The following is a 17,775-nucleotide window of genomic DNA, read 5'->3' on the forward strand; positions in this document are numbered from 1 at the left end:
GCGGAGCTTGCAGTGAGCTGAGATCCGGCCACTGCACTCCAGTCCGGGCGACAGAGCGAGACTCCGCCTCAAAAAAAAAAAAAAAAAAAAAGAAAGACATCCAAGATACATTACATGAGAAAGGGAAGAGGCAGCACAATATAGACCCTGAGCCGAGTTTGATTTGAAATGTAGACAGTATGTACACAAGAAAAACAGGGGGAACGCCACAAAGTAGTCGATATCCCTCAGGGGTGGCCTTATGGGTGATTTTCAGATTCTCTGAAGATTAAAAAAAAAATGTTTACAATGAGGATAAATCACTTTTGACTCAAATAAAACATAAAGTTTATTTATTCGTGTTTTTGTAAGAGAAATAACAGGAGACCCCCAAGAGAGTGAGGCAGGCAAGTAGGGCTGTTACAGATGAGAGGGACTTCGGGAAGGGAGTCAGGTGATGTCCATTCACCTTGATTACTGACCAGCATCCAGACAGTGCTCCTCAACTGGTAGGCAATGCTGGTTCATACTAATAAGCTCATACAGGCCGGGCATAGTGGCTCACGTCTGTAATCCCAGCACTTTGGGAGGCCGAGGTAGGCGGATCACGAGATCAGGAGTTCGAGACTAGCCTGACCAACATGGTGAAACTCCGTCTTTAGTAAAAATACAAAAATTAGCTGAGTGTGGTGGTGTGTGCCTGTAATTCCAGCTACTCAGGAGGCTGAGGCAGGAGAATCGCTTGAACCCGGGAGGTGGAGGTCGCAGTGAGTAGAGATTGCGCTCTAGCCTGGGTGACAGAGCGAGAATCCATCTCAAAAAAAAAAAAAACAAAACAAAAAACAACAACTCATACAAAAGCCTGGCTGGCTCGTACTAATAAACTCACAAAAGAAACACAGAATTTATTTTAGCAAGTACAACCATCACACAGGCAGTGTGCGTTTTCGTGCCCTGTGACCAGCACATCTCTGTGGGCTGATCTACGAAGGGAATCAAACTCTGACTGAGAAGTCCCTTGATCTGTAGGACCGACTGCCATGGTTCAGAGGCTCACAATGGGGATAATTTGCCACAAGAATAGTCGAGTCCCTCATCCCTGGGAAGGTTTTTGAGAAATCTGGCTATATGGGCTTCCCGTGCTAAGGAAGGTACCTGGGCATTCACCTTCAGCTTTTATAGCCTTTTTTCAGAAAAAGAAGGATGAACTGATTTGATTTTATATCTTACTAAGTCTAGTCACACTTAATTCTACATCCAATAAGTTTACACTAACTCACCTTAATTGGAATGTGGGGATGCTGACAAATTCATCAAACATTTAGACCACTTCTTAGGTTCTTTCTATCTTTCCATTTGTGTGAATTTTACTAATTAGGTTCTGAGAAGGCAATCTTACTGATTTTTAATTTGGGGAACTGCCTTACCACCATCTTCATATACTGCCTCAAAAGGTATGAAGCAGGAAAGAGAGGGGAGGAGGCATGGAAGTCATGAGCTGTCACATGGTTTAGAAAAAAGTTCAAAGAAAAAAGACAGAGAACTAGATATTAGTAGAAACCAAACACCTACCTTAGTCCACTAACTGTGCTAAACACCCTACATGCATTATTCTCATTCAATCCTTCACATAGTGTAATTGTGGTAATATTAATCCCATTTTATAGAGGAAACTAAGGCTTAGAAAGAAGTAAACAGCTCTTTAAAGTTTGCAGAGTTGAACATGACTAAGAAACAGCCATTTTATGAAAACTTTGGGAGGTTTTAAGAAAACTCCGAATGAAAAGAAGAAAAATTGAAGGAGCAGTTGTAAAGTTTTCTTTCAGGAAATTTGTGAACAGAGGAAAAAAAGATGAGAGTGGCAAGAGGAGTAAGACCCTTTGGGGGCATAGGTTTTTTTATTTTATTTTATTTTTTAAGTTTTGGTAGCCCCGAGAGTGGTTACATAGTATCTACCTGGTACTTGTCATCAGGAACTTGAGAGGTGTTTGAGGTTTGCAGATAAAAGGGAGGGAATAACTGCTACCACAACCAAGAGCATGGGAGGGAAAGGGATTAAGAGAGAACAGCCTCGGTTAAAACATGGGGCATTTTCTTCCTGTCTTCAAGCCTGTTACTGAAATTTTTTTTTTTTTTTGAGAGTCTTGCTTTGTTGCCCAGGCTGAAGTACAGTGGCACGATCTCAGCTCACTGCAACCTGTCTCCCAGGTTCAAGTGATTCTCCTGCCTCAGCCTCCCAAGTAGCTGGGATTACAGGTGCGGGCCACCACGCCCGGCTAATTTTTTGTTATTTTTAGTAGAGACGGGGTTTCACTGTTAGCCAGGATGGTCTCGATCTCCTGACCTCATGATCTACCCGTCTTGGCCTCCCAGAGTGCTGGGATTACAGGCGTGAGCCACTGCGCCTGGCCTGAAATTTTTTTTAAGTACCTACTGCCAGAGCTGAGAGATCGATGTAAAAATGGGAAATATTCTCCTCAGAAGCAATGTCATGTAATGGGAGTTATAGTTTCTGTACTATAATTTAGATGTACTAAGTGTGGTCTAACAGGTTTTTATGGGATTCGTCTGGAAAATTAATACCATATGTTAACACTCTTTCTATGGGAAAATGCTTCTGAGGAAGAAACCACCTTACAAACTAATTCAGGTGTGACCCCATCATGATTAGACCATAGAGACTGCCACCACCCAGTTCTGGGTGAGTCAGGAGCAGTATACTATGAAAAGCTGTTACTGCCATCTGCCTCATATTCTGCCTTTTGAAACAAGTCACAGGATCACAAAATGCCCAGGAGCAAGTGGCTGATCTTTCTAAAAACAGAACAAAACCTTTTCAGTGTTTTGCTTTAAAATAACCAATGATTCCCTGAGACAAGTGGCTGAATATTAGTTTTCTCCCATAGCTCCCTCCCCTTTTGCACCTACCAAGGAAAACAAAGAAGACAATCTGAAAACAATTAAAAGGATTTAAAAATTATTTACTTTTACTTTTATTACAATAAATAATTATCAATAATAGTAATAGAATTAAACAATTTTCAATTAAAACCTACTGCATTACTTTGGGGTTTCACAGCAGCAGAAATAAACATAAATCCAGTGGAAAGGGCAAGGCTTCCAGAATCCAGTGACGAGAAACAGTCTGGTCTTGATTATTTGGGCTAGCAATGGGAAACACTAATACAGATAATGCAAAAACAATGAAATGCATCGGCATACTCTATTTATACATCACATTATCTGACACTTCAAAATATTCCAGCTAAGTAATTTAAGCAAGCCATGAAGCTCTGTTTCTGCAAGTGTTGAGTTCTCCCCCAGCAAGCCCGTGGCATAACTGCTCCCAGAGCCACCCTCTGGCCAGAAATGGGCCCTATCATGCAGACCTAGAAGCCTCCACCCTGGTGGAAGCAGCCATCTTTCTCAAAGCTCTTTCTGGCTCCCACAACCCATGGTTAAAGGAAAATGGAGAAGTGACATATTTAAAGGGCCTTTCTCGAGGACTGAGATGAACTGGAAGACAGACAGACTGTGGCTCCAGATCAGGAAGAGGCTTCAGAGTAAGGGCCACATGCAGATTAAGTCCACATTAAGAAACAATCTAATAAAGGCTGGCCATTTTGCTGATATTCAAGTGGACTGCATGTATATATGAATATATCATACATACCTATGTAGAGAATATATGCGTACATGTTAAATAGGCATATACACACATCACACCTAACCAGATAAAATAAATGGTACATACATTGCTACTATGAACACAGCAAGGCCCAGACGAATGACTAATATGTTCAATTAAACTACTTGAATTAAACTACTCTCCCTCTCCCCAAAATATTCTGCTTGCGGCAAACATATTCCAGTTGCTCAAGTGGTGTTGTTTCTAGGTTCCTGAGAAGGAATGGAATCGTCCTCTTGTTTTAGAACACTACAGAAAGCCAACTACAACAGGACCAAGCTAAACAACTCATATACTTGATTTGGCCATGATTCCTGCCACCTATTCTTAGTGACAGGGCATGGAACCTTACTGAGAAAGATATCAATTTCTTTTTCTACAACTGGCTACAAATGTACCGTATTATGTTAGATGGAGGGGGACGGGGGGAAGGTGAGCAGCAGGGAGTTGACATGTTGGCAATTATTCATTGCCTTTCCCTTTACCCAGAGAAAATGCTATTTAAAAAAAAAAAAAAAAATCCCGGAAATTTAGAGTTCAATAATGAATTTTGCTTTCTTGGCACATTTTTGAAATGATCATATCATTACACATAGATAGGTCTTTTATCTCCTGAATGCTCCTCTAGCAAGGCAAGTTATCTAAACAACCAAATAACCTACAAAAAAGTTAATGTTGTGAGCAGTCTCAATTTGTAGTTATTAAACTCAAAGTCTAATGCTGAAAGACAACAGTAATTTAAACAGATTTATTTATTTTTATTATTATTATTTTTTGAGATGGAGTCTTGCTCTGTCACTCTGGCTGGAGTGCAGTGGCACGATCTCCGCTCACTGCAATCTCCATCTCCCAGGTTCAAGCAATTCTCCTGCCTCAGCCTCCCCAGTAACTGGGATTACAGGCACATGCCACCATGCCCAGCTAATTTTTTTGTATTTTTAGTAGTAACAGGGTTTCGCCATGTTGCCCAGGTTGGTCTCAAACTACTCGGCTCAAGCAATCCACGTGCCTTAGCTTCCCAAAGTGCTGGGATTACAGGTGTGAGCCACCGCACCTGCCCCAGATTTATAATGCTATTCACAGATCTTGCAGAATTATAACAGGCTCCTTCTACAACTTGGTTAGTGACATCAAGTACTAACTAAGTATGTTCCAGGTCAAGAACTTACTTTTGATATATTCCAAAAGTGCTTGTCAAGAATATCAGAATCTAGAATTCATGGCAAATTGTGTATCTTTTAATAAAAACCTTAAAATAAATTATAACTGTAATTGCTACTCATAGAAACTGCTCAAGAGAAGATATCAGCCAAAGAGACATGAAATATCCACAGCATTTAGCTACTCCCTGCGTCTTCAGTACTGTCTCTAACTTCAATTGTAGTATCTGCTGCTGAAGAGAGCAATCTGCTTCCAATTTCAACATAGCATTAAGGTACTCTATAGTCATCATCCAGTATACATGCTTTAAAAACAGCACTACTCTGATTTAGCCTGGCTTTCTAAGAATGATTCTCTGGAGAGAAAGACCATATGAATGATCTGTGGAAGACCAGAACAATCCTGCTGCGGTCCAAATGGATTTTCCTCGAGACAAGCCTTTGTTAAAATATTCTAAAATCAGTGTATATGGCACCTTCCAATTCTGGGAACCTGGCCTTTCTAAGCATATGCAATACAATCCCCTTGCTTAAGCTACCTGTGAGAGAGCTACAAATGGCAAAACTTCTTTTGCTACTCTAAATATTAATGCATTAAAAGATCTGTCTAGATAGGGAGCAGATCCCTGCTTTAAAAAAAATAGATTATTATCTCTTGCATATTTGTTTACTAAAGAGCAAAGCATATTACTAGCATGCAGGCTTAAAAAGTTACATTTATTCTGCACTGTAGAAACACTGGAAATGAACAGCCAACAAATCCAATTCCCACAGCTCCATGCAAGGAAGAAGCATATCACCACTTTCTCTGGAAAAGTTAGACAACCATGATTAACCATACACCCTACAATAACTGCCTGCCAATGTCAGTCATTTGTAGCACTGTCAAACATAACAACTAACAGATGCAAATCACATGGGTTACATAATCAATAAAGGAAAATCAGAAATTTACTTAAGCTTCCTAAAATGCCCAGAGCATCATACGTTCAAGTTTCAGAGATTTAACACCGTTTTACTTTTAAAACTGTCACTTTAAATGTACATGTCAAAGTGCTTCAAATGTAGCATACTAGTTAAAATTCTTCCTGGAAGGTTCTAGTGCTGGCAGCTAACTTACTCAAGTTATTCACCCACAGGGTGTTCAAGAAAGGGCATGCTGCCTTACAAAGACACCTCAATGGGACACAGAAAATTCTGGTCTGACTTCACAAATTTTCTATAGGGTACTTAAATCCAGAACTGAGGTCAAGATAAGGCCACTCTGAACACAGGCATCAACACAACCAAAGATTTTTGTATCTGGTTTTGGCTCTTTGGGGATCCAAAGTCAAAAGTTCCAGCCCATCAAGCTTACTTTGTTCCCTCTGGCACATTCCCAGTCTTTGACTAGTCAAGAGATCTAAGGCAATCAAGGAGGTCTGAATGTGGCAACATCTAGCGGCAACAAGGCAAGACCTGAGTGAGCAGCCTCTCTCCTAGGTGGTGGGTAGTTAAGAGGAAACCCAGGTGAAGAACGAAGAGGAAGAATTACAAATAGGCTTCTATATAAAATATAAAGGGGAAAAGTGCCTCTGACTCAAACACCTTCAGATTATCTTTTTATTCTTCATAGGTCATAGAGTCAAAGTCTGTTATGGAAGCAAGGTACATTCCAAATGCATTTTGACTGACTACAAAAATAAACTAGTTCTTTGAAAACCACACTTAGGAAACTTTCAAATTCATAGGATATTTCAAATTCACAGGATGTTAAAGTCCCTTCTTCCCTTTAAAGTGGAAACTACGCCTGCTTTTTCCTTTGTATATTCTCCCAAAGCTCAGGCTCCAGGTCATGATCAATACTCTTTTGGTACCTATTTAGAATTCGGGTAACTCTAGACATACACTCCCCTCCTCTCAGTGCCTCTATATTAGAATAAATAACATGATGGTATTAGTATTATAACATCCTAACCACAATCAGCACTTAGCTTTGTTTTCAAAATTAGAATTAAAAGTATTTCAATAATGACATTAAAATGACGAGGAATATTTAGCTTTTTATTTGGAAGTTATTCACTCTATTACCCTTAAGACTAAAATCCATAAACTCTATCAATTACCTATTTGTGGAAGAATGACACTGTAAACCGTGGCAATGTCAAACTGTGTACTGCACGAAAAGCATGGATAATATTAAAGGATCACAAAAGGCAGCATTAGCATTCTCTATCCAGGTATTATTTAATCTTTTTATTCCATGCCCCCCTCAAATATAGGAGAATTATTATCTGATAAGCCTGAAAGGACTTTTTTTAATACCATAACCTAAAAAGACACTTCTTACAGGTATATGCAACTTTGGTCAGCAGAAAACACAACACGACCCTCTGGCCTAGCTAAGGCACTCTATTCTGAAAGTACAGAAAACACGCACGTATGCTCCTTATTATGGCATTGCTCCCCAAAAGGCAGCTCACACTGTATGCTGGGGAGAAAGGCTGGGACATGAAGTCACCCACAATATCATGCATAAGCTTGAGACACCTTTCATACTTTGGAAATGTTGTAGTAATTGGCATGACATAAATGCACACAGCTTTCTGTAATGAAGTCCTGCTTCAGCTGCTATATCTCTAGACAACAAACGGCAGCTCTCAAGATGCACTTTCAAGAGTGGCAGACTAAAACAAGAAAAAGAGTCCGCAGTACACTAAAGATTCACAAGTATCCCGAAACAGTGAATTGCTCAATTTCACTTTCCCCTTGTTGACAGCCACTTTTCTTTCATCGAACAATGTCAATAAAACTGACTATGGCATCATTCTTTACCACCATAGGGAAACAAGTCATACAGTACGGCACAAAACAATTTTCAAATAAATTTGATACAACCAAAAGAGGGCAGAAACACACTTTTGAAGTAAAAGGGCCCCCAAACTATAGAACGTGACCTTAATGCCAGAAGTAAAGGGTATTTTTACTATACTGTACAAGGTCAAGAAAGCCTGTGGTCCAAATCTGTCATTTTATAAATATTTATCAGTTCTTTTCTTATATAATACAGATTAATCTCATTCTTGTGTATAAGGTCAACAAAATGGTAAAATAATTAGCTTAGAAATCTTAAAACAAAGCTTTCTCCCTACCCCCAATTAACACTTTATTCAGTTCAATTTTACAGATCACAAAGAACAAGGTATACAAAAAATAGTTATCGTCACTTAATTGGTTAATTCTCTGACTTCCATGATGGCAATTAACAAACATGGGATCATTATCTGCATTTTTCTGCATCCATTTCTCATCTATTTCCAACGTTCATCTGTGTCTCAGAGAAAGTCACCAAATACACCTCAACCTTTACAATTTTTTAAAATGAGTATAGAACCATGAGCTAGTGCCGTGACTCATTTCTAATAACTTGAATGACAATGATTGGAATTTATAAATTTTAAAAATGAAACATCAATTGCAGTTATTTTTTACAAAGCAGCAGACTGAAATTCAACAAAGAAATACACTAATTAAATTTAACAATGGTCACATTCATAAATAGTTATGAATTTAATTACATATCAACACAGTGGTGCCTATGTTATCCAAGTGCAGCCTGTCCAAAAAAAGGAGGTTTAAGATACACTCTTCATTCAAGCACAAACTTCATTCAGTGAAAAATAAAAGAAAATCAGCAAGTAAATTTCACCACCACCAAATTAAATGAAGACAAGTAAAAAAGAAACAGAATATCCACATCATGAAAAAATATGGTCTACACAACAACTACACTAAAATTAAAAGGATTTTTATGTTTGTCAGTAAACCTCAGAAATTACTCCAAGTCACAGTAACACTAAAGGGGGCATGTACTCAGTAAGGCATATGTATCAAAAGTTTTCAGGTGGGGAAATGGACAAGCTGGGGAAGTCAGAATTTCTCTCTGTTTTATCTTGTATGAAATAAAAAACACAGCACCCTACCCTGAAAAAAGAGAGAGGGGAAGGACAGACAGACAGACAAAGTGAATCAAAAAATTAATTTTGGTCATAGAGAGGTTCATGAAATTCCTAACTCCAATTTATATTTATCTTACAAGGTACTTTTATCTGCATTCCTCACAAGTCATTATCATAAGACTGGGACTGTCACATGCATTCCTACAATCAGAGCTCACAGGCACCAAATCTCAGGAACCTGCAGCTGAAGGAGGGAAAATGCCACATCTAAACAATGAACCATCCCAATGGGTGAGCTATAATTACAACCCATTCTCAAATTTTCAACTGATTATTTCTCTTTAGGAGAAAATTAAACCATTTATCAAGATCTGTTCCATAATAAAGAGAGCTAGAATACTAGAGAATCTAAATATATATTAGCTAAATGTGTTAGTTCTCTTACCATTTGAGGACAAAAGCCATTTTCAGGGGAAAGAGAAACCAGTATTTGGCAACTGTCTATTGTTTGGTAATCACTGGCATCTCTTGGTGAAGGTGACTTATTTTTATCCTTTCCCTATACTAGATTTGGACTATTGCTACTCCCACTATTACAAAGTACCAAATATGAAAACACACTATGGTTTTCTGAGTGTTATCAGTGATCTGAAACCAATTTTGGTATTTAAAAAAACAAAAAAAACAAAAAAACAAAAAAAAGCGTTTTTAACCCTGCATGAATCACAACACTGTAAACTCATGAAGTCAGAACCACTAGGAACATTTTGCTGGTCTAACATACATTCTGCTCCACCAAAATGTCACATAGTTTTATAAAAAATAAAATAGGCTGAGAGTTAGTAGGTCCAAAATTTCACAAGTTCAGATTACATGTATCATTCCTGCTGTCCAAGTATCATACTGAGATCCCATGTCTGTCAAGCAGATCAGTCTAGTTCAATGGTGATGGAGGAAATATTTACAAGCATTTATTTACAGTACTTCTTTCTGTCCAAAGAAAGATTATTACAGGCCAATATTCTTTTCTTCCATTCCTAGTCAATCTGAGTTTGGTTTCCTCAATGAGAAGGGGTAAATCTGAAAATGGCTGCTCAGCTGCTTTACCTATGAAAAATCAGAACATGAGACAGTGACAAATACGTACTTTATTGTGTTTTTTAAAGCACACAGAATTTACCCTAGAGATAACAATTTATTGACATGGCAAAAATTATGAGAAATACTGAAAAGGTTTTTCTGGATTAGGACAGCTATAGAGCTAGACAGCTAAATGGGAGTACTAGAACTACCCTGGGAAAGTTTGGACTTGGAACTAAAATCTAGACTTCAGAACCCTCCAGAGCACTCAAATTCACATCCAAATCTGAAAAACTAGAGGATTAGTTGACCTGTAGTATCTAGATCAAGTAATAATATTTATAGTTAGACTCAATATTCAGCTTGCTAAACATTTCTAAGTAATCACTCCTAATCCCAATGAAATAGTAGAAAACTACATCTATGAATTTGTAGAGGCTTTATTAGTTAGGGTATCTCTAGAGGGAAGGCAAGAGCTTAAAGGCCAGGGAGTGTATGTCATTTACTTGATACCTATTATTTACATTTCAGTAGTTAAAGTGAATGTTTTGTGTGGCCTAGCAAGTTTTAACTTCTGGCCAGAAGTTGTAGACGTGGTAAAAGAACACAAAGAGAGACAAAAAAGATGATCCTAAGTTGTTTTCCAGTTAGCCTCTTATTTATTTTCCAGGTTTTTAACAATGAAAATGTAGTACCTTTGTAATTTAAAGAAAAGCGTATTTTGGTTTGGTTTGGTATGTTTGTAGCTTTCTAAAGATATGCTTCTAAAAGGCTATAGTAAATGAAAACAATTTAAAAAGACACTGGCAAATGGATATTCTATGCCATGCATATACTGATGAAATATCAGGAAAAAGGCCCAAGAGTGTTGCTATAAGGCATATAAGGTTACATTTGTAAAAATAAAAACAAAAATAATTATGTCTTATATCACAATTCATCACAGCTTTTTTCTCCTTAACAATTGTATCTAGTTTGTTCTAACAAATGAGGGCAACTTTGTAGAGAAACACTAAGGGAAGAAAGCCCAAGTTTAGCAACATATGCAAGGTATAAAGTTGTTATCAAGCCTGATAGCTGCCTCTCCCACTTAAAAACTGTGTATAAAAATACAGAAGATATTTTGTTTCTCAAATGGATTTATAGCAGGGTTCCTTTCAAAACAAGCACACCAAATAGAAGTGTTTGAAGAGTCATAAAAGTGTGAATACCCTGTCACAACCCCATTCCTATGAAATTATCCTCAGAAAATAAAGTAAATGAAACAAAAATATTCCAGATTGTTTACGCCAACATTTTTTTCTTTCTTTCTTTCTTTTTATTTATTTATTTATTTTTTTGAGACAGGGTCTCACTTTGTCACCCAGGCTGGAGCACAGTGGCACCATCTCAGCTCACTGCAGCCCTGACCTCCTGGGCTCCAGTGATCCTCCCACCTCAGCCCTCCAAGTAGCTGGGACTACAGGCCTGTACCACCACACCCGGCTAAGTTTTTTGTATTTTTTGTAGAGACAGGGTGTTGCAATATTAGCCAGGGTGGTCTCGAACTCCTGAGCTCAAGCGATCCACCTGCCTCAGCCTCCCAAAGTGCTAGGATTACAGGCATGAGCCACCACACCCAGCCTAGGGCAATATTTCTAATGGTGAAAATCTGGAAACAACCTAAATGATTAACTGTGCTGTGCAGGGTCATTATTAAGTAATCTCCTTGGTGGAATATTGCACAGCCTATGTTAAAATATGTAAAATAATTAGAAAAGAATGTTAAGTGAAAGAAAAACCACATGGTTCTGTTTGATTTCATTATATCTGTATTCGTCCATTCTCCTAAAATTAGTTTTAGAAGAAAATATCAAGCTTACAAAACATTTCTTAAAATCTCTTTCCTTCTATATTCCCCCTTATTTATTAATTTTGCTGATGAGGGCTCAAGAATAACATACATGAAGTAAAATCTCAAATAACGCAAAAGTCTTCCTTCAGTTTGAAATTCTAATCTCTCTCACCACAATTGCTGCAAACTGGGCAGCGGGAGGGAAAACGCACTATACAACCAATTATAGTTTCTTTCCAAATGTTAATGAACAATAAAAATGCCCCTAAAGCTAAAGAAGCAAGTGAAGAAATCGATAATCAACAAATGTGATTATCTGATCCCATATAACTAAAGGCTCAAACAGTTTACAATTCTACTCACCAAGAAAATGGCTTATACATACCCACTTACAATAGGAACTAATTCCTCACAATAATTATCCAGCCTTAAAATCATTTGTAATTACAGTAATATACTCATTACAGAAACAATATCTGAAATTAAACATCTGGATATTATCCAAAATTTAGAGAATATCCCAAAACCCTTACAGCTACTATAATAAGCTACTTTCTTTTTAAAATTTTCCATTGCCTCCTTTCTACTCAGAGGCATTAATTGGTTCCATTTATAAGACCCAAATTGAGCCAATTTTGCTGTAGATTACTCACCACTCGTACTCCATAATGGATGTGGGCCAGAGTAAAAGCCATTGTTAATGTATACAGGAGAATGCTCTCAACGTAAGAGGCTACTCCTAGGTTTACCACTAAGACAACCAAGAAGAGAGGAACCAGCAACCAATTCAAAGTTGGACACCGGGTACTACTCATTTGGCAAACAATCAGCTGACACTGGACGTTAGTTTAAAAAAATAAGAGAGAAAAAAAGAAAAATTTCATTAGCAAAACACTTCCAAAACTAGTCATTCCAACATTTGAAAAGCATTTAAGTACCTGAACCAACACACTTACATTATCTAAGTTCAGAAGTTCTCATGCTTAGGGGCCCAACTGGACCCCTGGCCCTGCCCAAAGACCCACGCACCCTCACAGTGTGTGTCAGAAGAGGCTTGAAGATAACTGAATAAGGATGCTATAGAAGGCATTCTTTCACTGGGCAACAGTTTGAATAAAAGAAATTTCTCTCAATTTTAAGACTCTATGATATGTAAAAAAAAAAAAAAAATTCAAAATAGCCTCCCACACCCCCACACAATTAAGTTTCTTCATAGCAATGATGAAGAAGTGCTACCTCCAGTTCAGTCCCGTTGCCATAATTAATATCTCAAAACCTCTTTGGCTTCTTTATTTTTGAAGAGCTTACTTAAATATAATTCTTTCAGAGATACTTTTTATACAATGCATTAGTGTTTTTAGATGTTTAAACCCTATAAAGTCAGCAGGACTTGGGATATTACACACGTTACAAACATGGAAACATAAGATGAGTAGCTAAGTTACAAAATAAAAATAAAAACTTCTAAGGAACTGGCCTGAGCTAGAACACAGACCTTCTGGCTTTCAGGACTATCAGGGTCTTTTCTCAACTCCTGATCTCTGCTTCCTGTCTGCTCTCTTGCACAGTCCAGCATGGAAAGGAATTTATAAAAATATGTTATTACAAAGTTTTAAATTCCATGTTCCTAATCTTAAAATCAGCTGATTTTTAAAGTGTGTGTTTTCTCTTTCTCAAAAATCTCTTCCAAGCTTCCTAAAATAATCATTTAAGTCTACAGCCATTTCAGTCATACTGGTAATATATTTAGAGTCTAAAGGGAATCTATAAAATTTTTTCCATGAATTCTTCAGCAGGCAACCAAAATAAAAAATTCAAGTGTGCCACAGTTCCAAAATACTACTGTAGTCTCCAATCCTATTGGTTTCAAAGGGCAAAACAAAAAAATTTTCAGCATTTCAGTTTTTGAGGTTACTATTCTTTCAAATTTCTGAAATAAAAATCTTTAAATTAAAATCTGTTTATTCTAATATTAAAGATTTTTCAAATTATCAAATTCTGTCATACATTCCTAATATATATTATGATTTTTAAAAGAAAAAAACCTTACTGTGCTGTTGGCAAAGGCTGTTCCAACCATAAAGTAGAATACTCTAGGATGTAGCTCTAAAATATCTGAAGGTGACCAAAGGATCCACGCTGTAGACAAAATGAACAGCAAGCAGGGAGAAAATAAGGGAACCACAGCTTCATAGACTGAATTGTGTTTCAAGGTGTTATTTTTATAGCTTCTGGAAAAAAAAAAAAAGATATATTAAAAAATTAAGTAATATAAAGAACATTATTACATATAAATTATACAGTACTTGTACTGTAGTTTATAGTTTTCTTATTTATATACTTATTTTATACTCACAATAATCTTGTGGCATAGACAGAACCAACATCATTAATCCCATTTTACAGACAGGCTAAGTGAGGATGAGAATTTAAATTTACAAAACTTGCTACCAAGTGGCAGGGCCAGGGTTAGAACTGAAATCTTCTGACCTCTAATCCCATTTCTTTCTCTTTAAACCAAACTATCAACTGCTATGCTAAGAATATAAAGATGAATAAAATTTGGACTTTGTTCTATGAGATATTCTAATGGGGGAAATAAGATAAACATAAAATATTAGAAGAGTGCCTCGAAGTGCAGCTTTGACACAAAGTGATAGAGAACTTAGAGTGAGACAGAGCTCACATGAAAGACTCTCAGGTGCGACTGGCATACCACATCTCAGTGTCTCTAAGCACACAGGAGGTTATACAATACATGTCTGCTCAGCTGAAGAGAGCTCCAAATTCCAGTCCTGCTTCCACCACTGATGACACGACCTTGGGCAATATGTTGCCCAGTCAGAGTCTGGCTGTTATAAAATGAGGAGAAAATGTAGAAAAATAATCTCTACATCCTTCAGAGCTTTAAACTGTATGGCTTCTATAAATGACTGCCAGCTCCAATAAATGAAGAAGTTTAATAGAGCTTGGTTTAACGTAAATAAGATTCTGCTACGCAGATTTCAGAACTAAAGGAAGTGGTGGGAAGTGTAAGAAAATGTTTCAACCAAAAGAAAAAGGAGCAAAGGAAACAGTGGGAGCAAAATTACTAAGGAAGGAAAGAGCAAAATATATTCAGGACACAATAGGCAAATTCAGTGTGGCTGAGCAAAAGTGGAGAAGCACATAGATCACAGAAATGAAACTCCACCTGAGCAACTCCCTTCTCCCCACAACCCAGATGGGAAGTTCTGTAGAAGGGCTATTTAAGACAAGTCAGCACAGGTCCAGTTTGGTCCTAAACTATACACATTCAGAATTTTTATGATCTTGCTGAATTTTTTTTTTTTTTTTGAGACAGAGTCTTGCTCTGTCGCCCGGGCTGGAGTGCAGTGCATGCCCTTGGCTCACTGCAACCTCCGCCTCCCAGGTTCAAGCAATTCTCCTGCTTCAACCTCCTGAGTAGCTGGCATTACAGGCACGCGCCACCACACACGGCTAATTTTTATATTTTTAGTAGAGACAGGTTTCACCATGTTGGTCAGGCTGGTCTCAAACCTGACCTCATGATCCGCCCGCCTCAGCCTCCCAAAGTGTTGGGATTATAGGTGTGAGCCACCACGCCTGGCCTCATTAGAAGACTATTTGATTAGTCCAAAACCATAACAAAAGAACTAGTAGTTTTGTGCTGTGTTTGAAACGACTACATTACCCACCACAGACACCCCAAACTATCCTACACCATTCTAGACTTAAAATATAGGTTTTGTGACCTTTTCAAAATGTCCTGATTCCAAAAGGAAAATAGATCCCTAAGTTCAGCTAACAACTGCTAAAACTTCATATTTCTTGCCCATTTAAAAAATAAAATACTTACCTGAAAAAGTTTAGTAAACTCATTGGAAGAGTCACACATAACGCACAACCTAAAGGTAATAATTATTCAATTATTATGCTTATTCAAGAGTGATTATTACATTATCACTGAATCATGCAAAACAAATTTTTAGACCCCAAACATTTCAGGTTCAAGTTTACTTCTGTAATAAAATTAAATACATTTATAAACAACATTTACAACAGGAAGAGTGGCAGTACAATTTGGTAATTCAGAGGGCAGACTCAAAGAGCCAGCTGGGCCTCAATTTCAGCTGTACCATGAACTGATTATGGGACTTCAGGCAAGTTGGTGTTTTACTGCCTCAGTTTCCTTATTTATAAAATAGAGATAACAGTTGTAGCAACCCCACAGAGCTTTGAGAAGTGAATGAGTTATGACATGTTAAGATACCTGGAACGGTATGGTATGGGGTACCAAAACTGCACAGTAAGCATGAGCTACTCAAAGGGGGAATCCTGTTGCTTCACATTTATTTTTTACTTTCCTAGTTTTTTTTTTTTTTTTTTGGAAACAGGGTCTGGGTATATTCCAGGCTGATCACGAACTCCTGGGTCAAGCAATCCTCCTACATCAGGCTTCTGAGCAGCTGAGACTACAAGCATGAGCCACCGCACCCAGTCTTCCTAGCATTTTCAATTTCTCCGCCTAGCTACTTCCATCTGCACACTGGTTCTCTTCCCACAAACTTTAAAACAAAGATGGCCTTCCCAAGAAACCCTCCCATTGATTCTACTGTCCTCACTATCTACTATCTTCTTCTGCTTTGTCTTATCATTTGCTAAACTTTTCAGTTGTCCTCAATTTCTTAGAACTTTTTTATTCACTGTGTTCCAACTTTGCAGAAATTATACTCCTGAAATTTACCAAGCTTTCCTAATGTTCAAATTCAGTGTCGTTTTTTCATTCCTAACTCCTAAGTGAAATGCCTTGGTTGACTATCCACTAAACTGAAATTCTTTCCTCCCTTTGCCTTTGTGATGCCATTCTCCCTATGTTTCCACTAGCCATCTCACCATTTCATTCTGTATCCTTTGTTGGCAATTCTACTTCCTGCATATTACTTCTGGGTGCCCCACTGTACTTATACTCTCTCTTTCTCTCTCTCTCTCTGAGAATCTTCTTTTAAAGCTCAATTACAAGCTTACAAAAGATGATTGCAAAATCTAGTTACGGACTCTTGGGCAAACTCTACCAATCTGAACTTTAGATTCCAGTTGTACAATGGGGATGGGTTGAACTATTTTCTAGCGTCCCTTACATCTTTAAAATTCTTTGATCCTATGATCTATAGTGATATAAGTTCCTAGTTATTTTCTCTCTCAAACTCCGAATCAATATATCTGGCAAGCTGCTGGGCACTTCCTTTGGATGTTCCATTGTCATGCAACATATTAGCCCCAGTTTGTCTATTCCAGTTACCTGGTGACTCTACTTGGCTTGAGGGTCAATGCAGCTATGGCCTTAAAGATTTCTTAAAGGTAGAAAACATTCCTTCTAAACAATTCCTAAGACATTTGGCTTAATCTTATCTTAAAACCCAACAGAAATCTTATCTCTAAAAAAGAAGTACTCTGCTACTTCCAAGCCCAAGTAGAACAAAGTTCCCCAAATTAGACGAACTTAGAGGGAAAGAAAAGAGAAGACCACCTGAGGTCCTCAGTGTTCTCAGAAATTTTTAGCAGCTTACTCCATGTAAAGCTGGGAAGCACTGGAGGGAAGCCAAGGCTAAATGAATTAACGCAGAATTACTGGTAGCTCTGAGGTGTCGGAAATAGGCTGAGACAAACTAGCAAAAGATTTGCCACCAAGAGTAATTTTAGTTTTAAAAATATTGAAATAACTATCTCCAGTATAGTGAGCATGTAGAAAGCCGGGGCTCTATACAGGTTGCCAGAGAAAGGCTGCATCTTTTGTTTCTTCTCTTTAGTACTTAATATACTTTTCTGTAACGAGTACTTAATTGTTAAATACTTGTCTATGAAGCTCTATGTTTCAAGTAGAGAACAGTGATAGAGACCATACATATGCAGACCTGCTTTTCATCTTGCCACAAGTGAAGGCCCAGACTTCATAACATAGGAAACTTAACAGCTAGAGAAAAATCAGAGTAGAATTTGTTAAAAAAAAAAAAAAAAAAAAGGACCAAGTTGAATGAGATATAATCCAAGGATACCAAGGATAGCATGGTCATAAAAAATATTTTCGTTCCTTAC

General features: G+C 37.6%; 1 protein-coding gene across 1 annotated transcript in view; it reads right to left on the bottom strand.

The window, feature by feature from the left end:
* Positions 1–2,939: 2,939 nt before the first annotated feature.
* Positions 2,940–17,775, bottom strand: part of EPT1 (ethanolaminephosphotransferase 1) — a 50,642-nt gene continuing 35,806 nt past the window's right edge. The window contains exons 7-10 of the mRNA XM_011950283.1: positions 15,539–15,587; positions 13,730–13,910; positions 12,333–12,515; positions 2,940–9,872 (exon numbers count right to left, since the gene is read on the bottom strand). Coding sequence (XP_011805673.1) covers positions 9,807–9,872; positions 12,333–12,515; positions 13,730–13,910; positions 15,539–15,587 — 479 coding nt within the window. The 3' untranslated portion in view covers positions 2,940–9,806. The remainder of the gene's footprint in view (positions 9,873–12,332; positions 12,516–13,729; positions 13,911–15,538; positions 15,588–17,775) is intronic.

Source organism: Colobus angolensis, unplaced genomic scaffold (genome assembly GCF_000951035.1).
Source record: "Colobus angolensis palliatus isolate OR3802 unplaced genomic scaffold, Cang.pa_1.0 Scaffold109, whole genome shotgun sequence".
In the NCBI taxonomy this organism is placed as follows: Eukaryota; Metazoa; Chordata; class Mammalia; order Primates; family Cercopithecidae; genus Colobus; species Colobus angolensis.